The 15,598-nt window shown below is 35.7% G+C and overlaps 2 protein-coding genes across 3 annotated transcripts in view; one reads left to right on the top strand and one right to left on the bottom strand.

Annotated features, from left to right (window-relative positions):
- The window catches only part of LOC136820923 (uncharacterized), a 68,497-nt gene extending 67,475 nt beyond the window's left edge, over positions 1-1,022 (bottom strand). For both annotated transcript variants that reach the window (XR_010848657.1, XM_067077159.1), the window contains exon 1: positions 950-1,022. The gene's annotated coding sequence lies outside the window, so the exon portion shown is untranslated. The remainder of the gene's footprint in view (positions 1-949) is intronic.
- A 368-nt stretch (positions 1,023-1,390) lies between these two features.
- The window catches only part of LOC136820962 (dynein assembly factor with WD repeat domains 1-like), a 42,505-nt gene continuing 28,297 nt past the window's right edge, over positions 1,391-15,598 (top strand). The window contains exon 1 of the mRNA XM_067077193.1: positions 1,391-1,567. Coding sequence (XP_066933294.1) covers positions 1,528-1,567 — 40 coding nt within the window. The 5' untranslated portion in view covers positions 1,391-1,527. The remainder of the gene's footprint in view (positions 1,568-15,598) is intronic.

Raw genomic sequence — 15,598 nt, 5'->3', positions numbered from 1 at the left:
TTCGGTTTTAAATGTTTATTTCTGTTTATTTTGTTGTTAAATGGAAAAAAATTAGTTTGAACGGTGACAGAAAGGATCTTCATCATCCCTTGACTTTTAACAGCAAGTATCAAGTATCAAATAAGGTCAATCAATGAGAGGTTTTTGCAAGTCGCGCGGGCGGAAGAAGTGCTCTTTTAGTGAACGAAACTTACCTTGCAAAACCAAGTGGATATTCTATGATAAAGAAGTACGGAGGTAATCAAATTTGTCAAATTTGTCAAGAAATAAATCAAAACTGCCCAAGAACCAACAAGCCATCTTTATTTGTAATTGTAGTACATTTTTGTTTTTGTTTTATTTTTATGTTTATGATGATTACGACAGACGATTCGTGATTCGAATAAAAATGTTCGATCGTTTGACGAATATCGTTCGATTTTATTAATGCACCATTTACACTAGAATAAGTAGAAGGAAAAAAGAGCGATGCGCGGGCGGCAGCGGGTGTTGTGCCACACCGTGGATTATGTGGTGTGTTTGGGGCATTAAGGCTCTTACGAACCTGTCTCTATAGCGGCTTTATTAGAGGGATTTTTAGGCTGCTGGCATCCACTAACGGATTCGTGCTCCTATCCTATAATACTACCTGGGGTTTTATTGTAGAGGTCTGCGATATTCAGAATAAGGGATTTTTAGAGTGTCTCTTATTTTGCTAGCAACTTGCGAATTGAGGTGGAGTCTGGATCGCTTCGCAGCCCTTATACAATACGGCTAGTTTAGCTGCTCCGGAAGTTTCCAGAGCGCCGGGAGGGTCCCCTATGCTATTTATGCCCAATAATGGCAATATATTCCATATATTTCAAGGTTTTCAAAAGGTCCCAACACCTTGTAATATACTGCTTTTCCCCTTGTCTTTTCTAGGGTAAAAATACAGAAATATACTTTGAGACTAGAAAAAAGAACTTACCCAAAATTTAATGGTATGGTATTGTAGTATAACGGTAGAAATGCCAGTAGATGGTATTGAAAAATGTGATTACCCTTTAAAAAAAATCAAAGATCATGCAACTCACTGTTAAGCTACCATCTTTAAGTTATTCGGTGGACGAATGTCCGTAAAAATAAATCAATATCTTCATTCCCATGTTTTCTTAGTAAGTGAGTGTCTTGTAAACAAAAAATATAGGTATTGAATTTCCTGAGTGTAAACCTTCCTAATTTTGATGAAGTTAATTTTCATTGAAGGGATAACTTCAATTTTCTTCTTTTTTTGTATTTAGGTGAAAATTATCAAAATGATGTGGAAAATGTTGTTTCAATAATAGCACCATTATTTTTTTATGTCAGTCTCATTGAACTGGGTTCAAAGATCATAAAGTTGGTTTCGTACTCACCTTTTTTCTATCTTTATTTCGGGAAATCTTGTCAGACGCTCCACTTCAACTCTACACTGCCGACTGCTCACCTGCTCTGTTGACAGGAACTTGGTTTATACTGTTATTTATACCCAACACGACAAAAAGCCAACCTATCAATAGCTGGAAGATGAAACTAAGAAGATTTTTATTGCGCTATTATCCTCCAGGTATAAAACTCATTAAAGATTACTTTTTTTGGAACTCAGGGGTCTCTTTTTTTATTATAAAAAGCTAAAAGTAGTTGATTAAGTTGAAGTTGGTTTGATATTCTACGTTTGAGGTTTGTTTGATATTCGTTTGATATTTGTTTGATATTCTCAAATTTGCGTTTTGAAGTTTTTGTGACTACTTTTGGAACTGGAAACTATTGGAAGCCAATAGAGTTTATTCTCAAGGGTGTGTGTGCAAAATTTCAGCGCTCTCCGTCGCAGCGTGCTCCCTCTAAAAATTGGTAACCGTCAAACCCAGGGATTTTTCTAAGCACTTTTTTACTACCGTATACCGGCAAAAATACTCAATCCAAGATTGAGTTATGAAACTCAATCCGAAATATAAAAAAAAATTTTACAAGAAAAAAGTTTCAAAGCAGTTTTCTCAGAAACGCCAATTATTTGTTTTTAATCAGTATAGAGTAAAGACAAGAGAATGGAAAAAAAATTGTACTCTCGCTACGCTGGTTCGTTGTTTCTTGGTTTGCGGTCACGTCAAAAGATGCTTCATTTTTCATCAGAGAATTCATCATTGCTACGTTTCACAAACTTTTTGGTTTTCACTAGAACATTTTATCTATGTATCCGGTGTTTACCAAAAATAATTCTTGAGGGTTGATGATGATAATTTATCTTTCAAGGAAAAAAAAATTTGAGAGGAGAGCGATAGTCTCGTTCAGTTTGACGCCCACAGCTTGATTGATATTAGCTTCGGCGTGAAAAACAGTAGGGGTTTTTTATGCGAGGATGAATTATAGCTTCGCACTTCGCAAAATGCGAAGTGAATTTTAGCTAACCAAAAAAGATTTCCTAACTCGAAAATGCGAAGGTTAAAAATTATAAGAAACAAACACCTATTTTGCTACTTCTTTCATTCGTTTATCTATTGCTTTATCTACTTGCCACTTCGCTACTTTATTCATTCGTTTATCTATTGCTTTATCAACTCGCTACTTCTCTATTTTAATCATTTGTCTATCTATTTCTTCATCTACTTGCCACTTCGCTACTTTATTCATTCGTTTATCTATTACTTTATCAACTCGGTTACTTTATTCGCTCGTTTATCTATCGCTTTATCATCTCGTCACTTCGCTACTTTATTCATTCGTTTATCTTTTGCTTTATATACTCGCTACTTCGCTAATATATTCTCTCGTTTATCTATTGCTTTGTATACTCGCTACCGCAACTTTCTTCATTCGTTTATCTATTGCTTTATCTACTCGTTACTTCAAAACTTCAATATACTTTGCTTTGTCTTTAACCTCTTACTTCTTCGCTTTTCTAGAGAAATGAACTGAAGATACTTTTGCATTTACTTCCAAATAACATCGCAAAATACTAAAAATGTTTCGACAACAATGTAAAAATTTCGCCTGCGGCGCTCCTTTTTTACCTCGCTTCTCCTTCACTACTTTAAAATGCACTCGTTTATATATTACTTTATTCGCTCGTTTATCTATTGCTTAAAATTTTTAATTCGAACCCTTGGCGTGAAATGGGCCAAAATCTTTCTATTTTTACTTAAGCGGCGTTCATGTTTTCACTTTTTGTTCTTGTTTAAAGCAATCCAGGGCCAAATTTGGAGTAAAAATTTTCTAAAGGGGGCTTAGAGCGCCCCCCAGACCCCCTGCTCTAAATAACGCTCGCTTCGCTCGCGTATTTTTACGCATCTTAAACTCAATCTAATTATACAAAAACGGTAGTAGCTCAAAGTGCTTGAAAAAATCCCTGGTCAAACCTCATTTCGGCCGAAATGACAAGTTGGGCTCCTGTGGGGGAGAGCGGTTATCTTTGGAATTGGAAACTATTGGAAGCCAATAGAGTTTATTCTGAAGGGTGTGTGTGCAAAATTTCAGCGCTCTCCGTCGCAGCGTGCTCCCTCTAAAATTGATAACCGTCAAACCTCATTTCGGCCGAAATGACAAGTTGGGCTCCTGTGGGGGAGAGCGGTTATCTTTGGAATTGGAAAACTATGGAAGCCAATAGAGTTTATTCTCAAGGGTGTGTGTGCAAAATTTCAGCGCTCTCCGTCGCAGCGTGCTCCCTCTAAAAATTGGTAACCGTCAAACCTCATTTCGGCCGAAATGACAAGTTGGGCTCCTGTGGGGGATGACAATTTCTTTGAATAATTTTTTTTTGAAAAGTTCTTCCTGTTACACCAACCACCCGCCCCTCCCTCCCCGGGAAAACACACTAAGTTCACGCACACACATTCACACAGAAACACACACACACACACAAACATTATTCATCTTCAGCTTTGTATTTGTCTAAATAGAATTTTGTAGCTAAAAATTTTAGTTCATCAGTATCAAGGTTGTGAATATCAGTGTCAGGATGATTTATTAGTAACTCAGTTTTGACGAAAGACGAGAGAAAGAGTTAAGTCAAAATTAGTGGTTTTGACCGTTGAAAGTTTTGATAGTTTGATAGCTTTGCCCCTGCCAGTTTGTGAGCAATTTCATCAAAATTAAGAGTGTTGATAGGATATCAGATGGAAGATTGCTCTCGAGGTATTTTTGAATAAATAAGATATTCATTACTTTCACCTGATCAAAGATTTTGAGTAATTTAAGCTCAGCAAACAGGGGAGTGTCGGAAGTTCTTGGCTCACTAAAGGTTATAAATCTTAGTGCAGTGTTTTGAAGAGTAAGAATTCTATGTGTGACAGTATTGCCACACAGCCCGCCACACAGCCCCCAGAGTTGACTAGCATAGCGAACATTAGAGGCAAAAATAGCATGAAAAATGTTTAAAAATTTGTGCATTGTCAGAACATAGTGACGAAGTTTAGATATTGCTCCATTTGCCCTTCTCAATTTAGCAGCAACGAAAGAAGTATGAACCTTCAATTTAGATGATTGTCAAGGTGAACACCCAAATATTTCACACTCTTACTATTGGTATTAGGATTTTCCCGCAAAGTTTAATTCTTGGAATACAGTCCATCTGTCTCCAAGGGGAATGAAAATTAACAAACTAGCATTCAAGGAAATTTTGTTGGCATTATGCCAACTGACTAAGACTCCATACAGTTTTTGAAAAGTTTAGTTAATGAGTATCATCAGCAAAATTATATGTTTCAGAGGTTCTTATACAGCGGTGAAGATCGTTTATATACAACAAGAACAGCAGAGGCCCAAGACTGAACCCTGAGGACCAAGACTGGACCCTGAGGACCAAGACTGAACCCTGAGGACCTCCATGATTAATAGGTTTTAAAAGGGAATTTAAGCCTGCAAGAGAAACATACTGGGAGCGATTAGTGAGGTAAGATCGGAACCATAGTAGTAGTGATCGAGTTTTTCAAGTAGAATTTTGTGATCAACTTTGTAGAAAGCTCAACAAATACACCACAGGCAAACCCACCATTGTCAAGATAGTTTTGGATACGTTCGACAATATTAATGAGTGTATGCTCAGTAGAGTGAGCCTTACGAAAACCAAATTGTTGAGTTTAGATTTGATTATTATTATTATTATTATTATGATGTATACAAGCTCACAGGCCCGAGGTGGACCTCTACGAACCAATTTCTAATTACAATATTAATATGTCAAGTATCTTAGTTGGTGTTTTTCCCACGCTTTGTTTAGGCTTTCTTTAAACGATTTGATTGAGGTTGACTCGATGACAAATCGCGGTAGTGCATTCCATGTTGGGATCGATCTATAGTAGAAAAATTTCGTCTGAGCCCCACGAAAACCATCATCAGCAAAGTTTGGAACAAATTCATGATCATGGAATCTGGTTGGACGGGATTTTTTAACAAACTTGTTCCGAGTTGTCTGTGGGTCGTAAAAATGAATATGCTTATATATTTGCACCATATCACTGAAAAGCCTTCTGAAGAGATGGAAGCTTGATTCTTTTTAAACGTTCTTCGTAGTGGAGTCTTGTCGCCCGTCTTTGAACACCTTCAATCAAATTTATACTACGACGTAATTTTGGCTGCCATACTGATTGTGCATATTCCAAGTGAGGTCTGACAAAGGTGGTGTACAGATTACAAAATGCCGAAGGACTCAAGTCGTTAAAACTTCTTTTGATGACTCCAAGGATTGAATTTGCTTTGTTAACCTGTTTGGATATATGCTCCTCGAAAGTTATTTCCGAATCGATCAAGATGCCGAGGTCTTTTTCTTCAAAAACATGTTCAAGTTCATTACCCCCAAGCTGGTATCTGTGTGCATGCTTGATGTTGGCGAATTTACCTATTGTTAAGACATGACATTTATCAGGATGGAACGTGAGTAACCAATCCTGAGACCACTTTTCCATTTCATCGATATCTCTTTGTACAACGATAGAGTCTTCTACCGAATCTATAGTCTTCACTATTTTCGTGTCATCAGCGAAGAGAAATGCATCCGAAACTACTTTGTCTGGCAAATCATTGATGTAAATGACAAATAGCAGAGGTCCAAGTACACTTCCTTGAGGAATCCCACTTACGACAGGGTTAGTTGTTGATTTGGCTGAGTTGACTTTGACCAGCTGCTTGCGATCTGACAAAAACGATGTTATCCAGTTTAGTAGACTTCCACCTACCCCGTAACATTCCAGTTTTTTCTTTAACCTCCTGTGAGGGACGGTGTCAAACGCTTTTGCAAAATCAAAATAGATGCAATCGACAACTTTGCCTTCTGCCATCGTTTCACAACATTGGTCAATGTAGTAAAGAAGTTGAGTGACTGTTGATCGCTTACCAATAAAACCGTACTGTTTTTCAGATAAAAGATTTTCTTCCACAAGATGATCCATAATTGCTTTTCGTAGCACTGACTCCATCATTTTGCATACTATAGATGTTAAACTGACTGGACGGTAGTTTATGGCTAGGTTGTGAGCACCCTTGTTCTTGTAGATTGGCGTGACATGCGCCATCTTCCAGTCCTCAGGTAATACGCTATCTTCTAATGTTTTGTTCATGATTATCTTCAGCGGTTCTGCAACGAAGTCAACTAGTTCCTTCAGCATCAACGGATGAATCTCATCTGGTCCAAATGATTTGCTGGGGTCAAGCTGCTTGATCTGTCTTATTATTGTTTCTAGAGAAATTTCAGGGATATCGATCATCGTATCTGTTCTTTTATCAAATGAAGGTAATTGTCCGTTTGGCTCATTCGTAAATACACCACAAAATTGCTTTTGTAGGATATTTGCCTTTTCTATGTCTTCATGCTTCAATGATTCTTTGTTGTCCTCCGACTCCAGAAGAGATGCAACTCGGCTTGTCGACTTCAATTGATTTCTTACATGCGACCAAAATCGCTTCGGGTTGTTCTTTGCCGATCTGCTAATTTCTCGTTCATGGTTTCTACGCGTGCGTCTCATTATACTGTTGACTCGGTTTCGCGCCGAAACATATTTTGCTCTATTGAACTCCTTGTCAGCATCCGAAGAATTAATCCACTTCCTATGTAGGCGATCTTTTATCCTGATTTCATTTCGAATATCTTCCCCTATCGGTAATATTTCCTTTTTTCTTCCAGAAGGAATTTCCAACTTCTTTTAGCGGGACGAATCGGCTCTTTAGATCGTTTAGATCAGTTTTGAACTGTTCCCAGAGCTCACATACTGTCTTTCCGTTTGATGTCGCGATAAAGTCTTGCGTCCAATTAGCCGCTCGAAGAAAGCGTCGCATTTCCTGGAAGTTAGCTGAATTGTAGGAATACTTTTGGCAACTTGGCTTCTGCTCAGCACAACACTTGAAGTCAAAGACAAGTACACTGTGGTCACCTTTTCCAAGTGGACTAAGATATTTGAGATTGTTGACTTGGTTATATTCACTGGTTAGAATGAGGTCTACTAGAGACGGATCGTCTGTTCCTCTACATCTCGTCGGCTCTTTGACGTATTGGTAAAGAAATGAATCTCGTAGTGCATCCAAGAATTTTTCTTCTTTACTGTCCTCAATATGGGGGGTTGTCCAGTTTTCCCAATTTATTGTTGGTAGATTAAAATCTCCAACTATACATTTGTGTGAATATCTCTTGTCTTGACTCAATGACTTCAACACGCTGTTCAACATAGAATTGTTTTCGTGCGAGTTAGCTTGCTTCGTAGGGCTTCTGTATATACACGCAAATACAAGTTTGTCTTTCTTTGCTAGACGAATCTCGATAATACAGGTTTCTTCGAATTCAACAGGACTTTCGATGTCAGCAACTAGATGGTCTATTGATGAGTGTGCCAATATAACGATTCCTCGACCTTTGTTGTTATTGGTATTAGTGGAGTTAACAACTTTGTAGTCTTTCATTTCGTATTCGTGGATTTGCCATTTTTCACCATGTTTGGGTTTTACTTCACAAATTGCGATTAGGTGCGGTTTCTCGAGTTGATTTATCTTATTTAATATTCCTTTCTTTGCTTTCGTAAATTGATCGGCATTTGTTGATAGGATTCTTATTTCAGGTATAGTTCTTGGGGTAGGGTCAATGATGTCAAGAAAGTCAGAGAGACGTGAATACATCACTTTCTCAAAAAGATTTTCAATGTTAGATAATAGTGAAATTGGCCTATGATTAGAGACTTCAAGGGGAGAGCCTTTGTGTTTGAAGACAGGTACAACTTTAGATATTTTGAGAGTAGAAAGGAAAAATACCACTGAGAAAGGAGTAGTTTATTAGCGTCGATATTGGCACAGAAATATCAATTTAAAAGTTTAAGGATTTTTATAGGAATACTTTGAGGACCACTTGCTTTATTGATTGAGAAAGAGCCAATCATCTTTGCGATTTCTTGATAAAGTGGTTGGTGCTAAGAGGATGGAATGCAGATTTGGATCTTTCATGAAACTGCTGAAGTGATTGTAAGAAGGTGGCATTTTTTCACGAATAGAATCAGCAATAGTAGTGAAAAAATCATTGAAGGAATTGGCTACTTTCTCAGGATCTGATGTCAAAAAGTCACCTGTGATGATTGAAATGGGTGATTCTGAGTTAGCCCTTTTTGAGATTATATCACGAACACCAGACCAGACTTTTCTAGAGTTTTTAGAATGGAAATCAAAATATCTGATGTAGTGGTTTTTCTTACTACGCCTAGTCAGAGTACTACGATTATACTACCTTAATGCCCTTAATTTTCGCGCACTACCACTGCAAAAATAAGAGTATAGAAAGAAGAAAATAGGTTTTTTCAAAGGCTTCTTCAGATAAAATAAAGTGTATGTGATACAATCTATACACAATGTTAATCATCAATAACAATAACATCTTGTGTCCCTTGGACTAATTGAGTGTTTTGACTATTTTGAGTTTCTGGTAAAATTTGGGTCTGTGTATCAGGAACTATAACATCACATTCTTCAATATTCTCATCTTCTCCAATCTCCTCTGCGTCCAGGATCTCAATCTTCATTGTCAGAATCTTCTTCATCTTCCAGATCAACTACATCTGTGATCTGATCTGGTTCTAAGTAGTAACTTTTGACCAAATCCTCCATTTCTTCAAAAACCTCTTCGTCGAGTCTCCTTTAAGGTCAATCAAGAGAATTGGTATCTCTAAACCTCCTGACAAATAAAGCGACTGATTTCATGTGAGATATGGCCAACAATTTCACTCTCTGTCAGTTTTCCTTTTATCTTAGTTTGCAAGGAAATTGCATAAGGTTCATGAACATTATTTATTTCTTGATCTACTTCAAGTTTTTCTCCTAGCTTTGGTCTCCATATGTCTCGGTAGGCATGAGATCCTTGACTTGCACATGGAATTTCAAACCTTTGTTTTCCAAGATTACACCTGCTTTCAGCCATTTGTTTGTTATTATTTGCCATATCAGGTGTGCTTCCTTTGGAGTGGTGTTGCAAGTAATATCTTATTTACGAAAGCTTTTATATCTTAATGTTTCTCTCGTTATCTTAACCTCTGCACACACATGAATAACATTTGATTGAAAGAATTTCGAATTTTTAACCCCAGCACACACATGGAAAACATTCGAACAAAGGCATTTCGAATGTTATTTTTTGACATTTAACCCCAACACACATGGAAAAAATTCGAATGTCCGTGTTCTTCCAATGTTTAGCGATCAGATCCATTCGTGGACTGAAGATTGATGTGCCGCCATGTCTATGAGGGATTTCTTCACAAGTAACAAGGGCATCGGTAACAAGCCGTCACAGCCGTCCAAAACCTCTGTTCAGATTGCAACTACAGAAGCAAACATTACTTTTCGAGAAGAAGAAGAAGAAGTGACAAGTTCTCTTTTGGAGAGTGGTTTGAAATCAAAGTATGAAAGGTAAAAATAATTATGTTTACTGCAATTGGAATCTATATTAGTTAAGAGGTCAAGGATAGCTAATAAGTTATTTGTTTCATTCTAATCAAAAACTAAATACTTTATTAATCTAACTTGAATGAAGTTACTCCCTCCTTTCATTAAAAATCAGTTTAGAAGTTACAAATTGAAAAATGATAAGAGAATGCAAAAAAATATTTCAATTTTACAATTCTAGGAAACCAACAAAGTACAAGACGCATTCTCCTGAGTTCCGTTGCACTGTAGCAAATATGTGATTGATTTTGGCAAACGTCCAGCTACTAGGAAGTATGGGGTATCAGAATCAACAGTAAGAGGGTTTGTAGACTCTTATAAGAGAACTCGTAAAGAAAACCCCAACACTGATCTTGTCGTTGTACCTAAAAAGAAAAGAGGTCGCCAGACACTCCTTCCCAAAGAGCTTGATAGCAAAGTTTTAACAATGATTAAATCTATGAGAACATCAGGAGCTGTGATAAACTACAATATCCGATCGAAGTCAGCCAAAATTTAATTTCCCCAAGGAATTTCATGTCACTCAAACGCCAAATCATTGGGCTGATGAAGATACCAGCATCGACATGATTCAGAAGATCCTGATCCCTTACATCAAAGAAAAACAAAAAGCCCCAAAGAAGCAATGGTTACTGATTTGTGACGTATTCAAAGGGCAGTGGACCGATGCTGTAAAAAAGGTTGTCAAAGCATCCCATGGCAAGATGGTGCCTGTTCCAAATAACTGGACGAATTACTTCCGCTAGCCATTGGACCTATCGGTTAACAAAAGCAGTAAAGATTTTTTTGCGAAATGAAACCCAAAATTGATACTCTCAGAAGATAGCAAAGCAGATGGAGGAAACCAAGCTATAAGCAAAAAGCTCGCACCAGAATTTTTTTTTAAGGTTAAAGCATAATTTAATTTTTTGAGTTCTTTTTGAAGCCTTCACTCTTAGAAATTCAAAATCTACTCAAGATTCCGCTTTCAACGATGTATAACATGATAGGGCTATTCTCAGGCTATGATATCGGTTCTGAAGGATTTACGCTCAAAAAATGGCCATTTTTGGCCAAATAATTGATGAAACACTAAAAACCTGAAATGGAAATTAACATTTTATTTTTTGCTTTCTTTGAACATCTACATAATTCATACATGAAATTGTCATAAATAAGTTGCAGAAATGAAAAAATGAAGGTAAAAAGCTCCAACTATACTGAATCGGGAAATTTTGCCGATAATATCCCAAAAACGACAATGAAACATTTTGGTAAAAAAAAGGTAATCTCAACTTGAAAGGTCTGTATTTATTTGAATTTAAAGACTTGAAATCTAAAATTACTATTTTTTCAAAGTTTCAGTTTAGCTAAGTCTAACACAGCAAAAAAACAGACCTATCCGGATCAATTTTTTTGAGATTACGCATTTTTGGACACTGCTCTAAATTTTCCGTCACGCCGTAACGAAAACTCAATGACATCATAAAAATTTTTCTTAGTGAGTATTTTCATTTATTTTCAGGTATGTGGTTACCACCAATGGGTTGATGTTTCATTGAGAAAATAAAGACCCAACTTCACTGTGCTCAGTTTTTAGAAGTCATCATCAAAGATTTTCCGTCACGCCGTAACGAAAACTCCTAATTGTATCTAGACCGATTTTGATGTAGACGAAGCTTGAAAAAATATGTCTATGCTCTTTGAAATATTATTTTAACATGTAAATATCAATTTAAAATCAAATATCTCCTATGTTATCAACTGGAACGTTCCAAAATGCCACTTTTTTATATACAGGGTATTTCAAGGCGCCAGCCAATATAGCTTAGAATCAAGTTTCTCAAAACATGGTCATGTTACATATCAAATTGTGTAAAATTTAATGCTGAATTCAAAAAACATCACAAGTAGGGGTCAAAAATCAAGCCAATTAGAGATATTACTCAAATCGTATCAACGATTTTCGATTGAACTCAAAATTTTAACGATAACGGGAATCAAATTATTTTGAAAATCAAATTCTATGTCATAGTAATGAAATAATTTTGAAAATATCAACTTCTATGATAAATAGATATGAAATAAATTTTTAGAAATTTGAGCTCTATGACAAATAATATGAAATAAATATTTTGAAGATTGAATTATATGATAAATAAATGTGAAATAAATATTTTGAAAGTTGAAATGTATAATATATAAATATGAAATATATAAATACTTTTGAAAATTGAATTCTATGATGAATATTATTTATGATCAGATATAGTCTACTTGAGGTTACTTCAGTTCCAGACACTTTTGTGAACCAGGTTCCTAAGGATTGATCTATGAGTACAACACTTTGCCTCAATTATGGAACAGTTATATTATTTAATTATAAGTTAGCGGGGTAGAATGTTGGTTTAGTGCAAACAGTCTAGTTAGACTGAAAAGTACTACAGGCTCAGTCTCTGCCTACCTCCTTTTCTGATGAATTTATAATTTTGCAAATTTCAAAACTGGCCAACAAACAAAAATTGAACTAAAAATAAGAAAACATAGGGAACCTCAAAATGTGATTGAAACCTGTTGAAACAAGAATCATAAAAATTTTGAAAAATAAATGTGTTTTATATAATATATATTATATATCTAAATTCTCTTCATAATGATCTTTATAAGAATTCAAGAGAACTGATATTTAGACATCCGCACAGCTTTTAAAAATTATGCTTCTTCAAAACTGAATAAATCTCTTGATTAATTGAATGTAAGGACAATGAAATAAATTAGAATGCATGAATTAGAACTAATGAATAAATAATATAAATAACTTTTTATGTACAGGAATTCTAAATTAGAAAAATGTTTTGTAATGATATTACTACCTAGTTTACTAGCTCGCATAAAATTTGATGCATGTCATGATCAACCAAAAACATGTCTTGGAATTTACCTTTCCTTTTTTCGAAAATAGTGGGAAGAATTGGACAATTACCCACAACACAAAAGGTGGATATCATGGCTTCGAGTTTGTCCTCAATATAGTAAAGGTTCCCGTCACTTGTTTCTTTGAAAATTTCCAAATAATGACCAACCACAACACGATGATAAGGGGGAAAGGTATGTTTATAAGAATCAGTTGTTTCTTCTGTCGTTTCAAAAGGATCCTTTCGCTACCTTAATTCAAAAGGGGCCTAAGTCCAGGTACCCCCCAGTTCAAAAGGGGCCTAAGTCCATTTTTATGAAATTTGAGATCTTTAGTTTTTCTCAATCTCTGGCTCATTTGCTCTCTTTTGATGTACATAACAAGTAGTTTTTAAAGTTAAAAAGGTTCAAAACTTCATACTGAAGCTCTGATAAAAGTGATGTTTAATTCAAAAGAGGCCTAAGTCCATCATCTTTTTACAATTAAGGCCTAAGTCCATCAACTTTTTACAATAAAAAGGCCTAAGTCCACCAAAATAAGTTTGTTAAGTTTTGAAGAGGCCTAAGTCCAATTGAATTGCAAATGGGCCTAAGTCCATGCATCCTAAAAAGTTTAATTGAGTTTTTCTTTATTTTACTGAGATTGTCTTTTCTCTTTATCTTGAATCTAGGTGTAAGTGGTTTTATTTTGGAGTGTCATATGTGCAGGTTTTGAACTCTAAAAGGCAGAAATTAACCCTCGCACGTTTTTCAAAATTCATGTTTAATTCAAAAAAGGCCTAAGTCCACTCTGCAAGATTTACTAAGTTGCACCTGTTACATACAAAAATACATTCCTTTCAAACGAATGCCTTTTCATTGGAAAAACAACTTATAGCTATGGCTTTCAGAAAACATTTACTTCAAAGCTTTACCATCAAAAATGGTTTCAGAATCAAGGAAAAACTTTAATTGCAATTTTCTCAAAATGACCCAAATGGACTTAGGCCCCTTTTGAATTAAGGCTCACAGGACTTAGGCCCCTTTTGAATTAAGGTAGCGCTTTGTGAGTTCCAGTAGATAGTAGGCATGATCATCACCCGTTTTTATTACTGCTATATCTCCATTTTCAATATACTTTGATGCCTCTCTTTCAAAAAACTCTTCCTCCCATTCATTCTGCTCTTCCTCATTCAAATCTCCTTCGTCTTCATCATGAATGGTACTTTTTTTCTTAGATTTAGTGAAAATATGTTTTGTAATTTGGGACGGCTTTTGAAAATCGTTAGAATTTTGTAGATTATCGGAACATGATTTATAATCACCACTCAGACATTGTGAGCATGCACATGAAGCTTGTCGGTATAAGATACTATCATTTTCACCTGGCGTTGTGATGACTTGATGGATTCGTAATGTTCCAGAAATGTATACATATTTGACGGTTGGGAATTCAGCACGATAATTTTCAACTTCCTCTTTCGCAACATAGAAAAAAAGTCTATTAAGCATGGGCTTGTCACTGTCAAAGGCATTACGTACGGTCAAATTGGTGTCAAAGAATTCATTCAGCTCCTTAGCATCCCTAATAATTTCTCGCTCACCAGACACTGCTCTTGAGGCAAAGGATTTTATCACTCCGCCAAGACCATCTGATTTAGATTTTCCGTGACTGGTTTCACAATATAAACGGGTGGTTTTGATCTTCCTTCTGACTAAACTGCTGAATGCTTTAATACATTTGAACTGCGAAGCGCAACCATCGTTATACTCAATATCTTATAGTGGGATGTGGGATGTGGGAGAGACTTCAGAAACTGAGATAGGCATTGAAAAGTCATAAACAGCATGCTTCAGTTTAGATCAAGATTATAAAACATCCCAAGAGTGAGAAAAAGGTCTAAAGTCTCAAAATTTTACTATCTGGGTTAAAAACTAGTTTTTGTCACGGCGTGACGGAAAATATGAGCAACCTGAAAGACTGACGTATTGGATGAAATCCATTATGAAACTAACAAACTCGTGATAATTTCTACTCTACAAGCATCCCTCTTCCCTCTGAAGCAAGTTTGAAGCCTTTTTAAACTCTTATTCTCACAATATAAGGATTGAAAAATGAAAAAACTGCGAAAAATCTTGTAAAATTGACAAAAAATTGAGTATGCAAGCTCGTTTTCGACGAAAAAAAATTTTTTATTCACTTTTTTTGTTTTGGTAAGCTATTGTGGGACTATTCCATCATTTTCAAGTTAATCTGGAAAAGAAAAAAACATTAAATGTTGTTTTATACCTTACATAACCATAATGTGTATTTCATAAATTTTGCGTCTACCCTTGTGTATGCCGCGCGACATTAAAAAAAATTGAAAATAGATTAAGCTCTGATTTTTTTTGCCCTTTGTCCATGAGTGATATACATATCCATAAAAATAGGTTATCAAAAGATTTGAGGACCTTCAATTTTTCCCAATTTTCAAAAATTCTGGTGCGAGCTTTTTGCTTATAGCTAGCAAACATCCAGATCAAATCAAAGTTGATCAAGTATCTTGACAATCACTGGTAAAGAATCTTACCTAAGTATCTTGACGATCACTGGTAAAGAATCTTACCTAAGTATCTTTAGGGTCGCTGGTAAAGAATCTTACCTATGTATCTTTAGGATCGCTGGAAAAGAATCTTATCTAAGTATCTTGACAATCACTGGTAAAGAATACTTAGGTAAGATTCTTTACCAGTGATCGTCAAGATACTTAGGTAAGATTCTTTACCAGTGATCGTCAAGATACTTAGGTAAGAATGTTTACCAGTGATCGTCAAGATACTT

Source organism: Clytia hemisphaerica, unplaced genomic scaffold (assembly GCF_902728285.1).
Source record: "Clytia hemisphaerica strain Z4C2 unplaced genomic scaffold, Clytia hemisphaerica genome assembly, whole genome shotgun sequence".
NCBI classification, from domain to species: domain Eukaryota; kingdom Metazoa; phylum Cnidaria; class Hydrozoa; order Leptothecata; family Clytiidae; genus Clytia; species Clytia hemisphaerica.
Note: the sequence above shows the minus strand (reverse complement) of the source record. Positions and strands in the feature narration are given on the sequence as shown.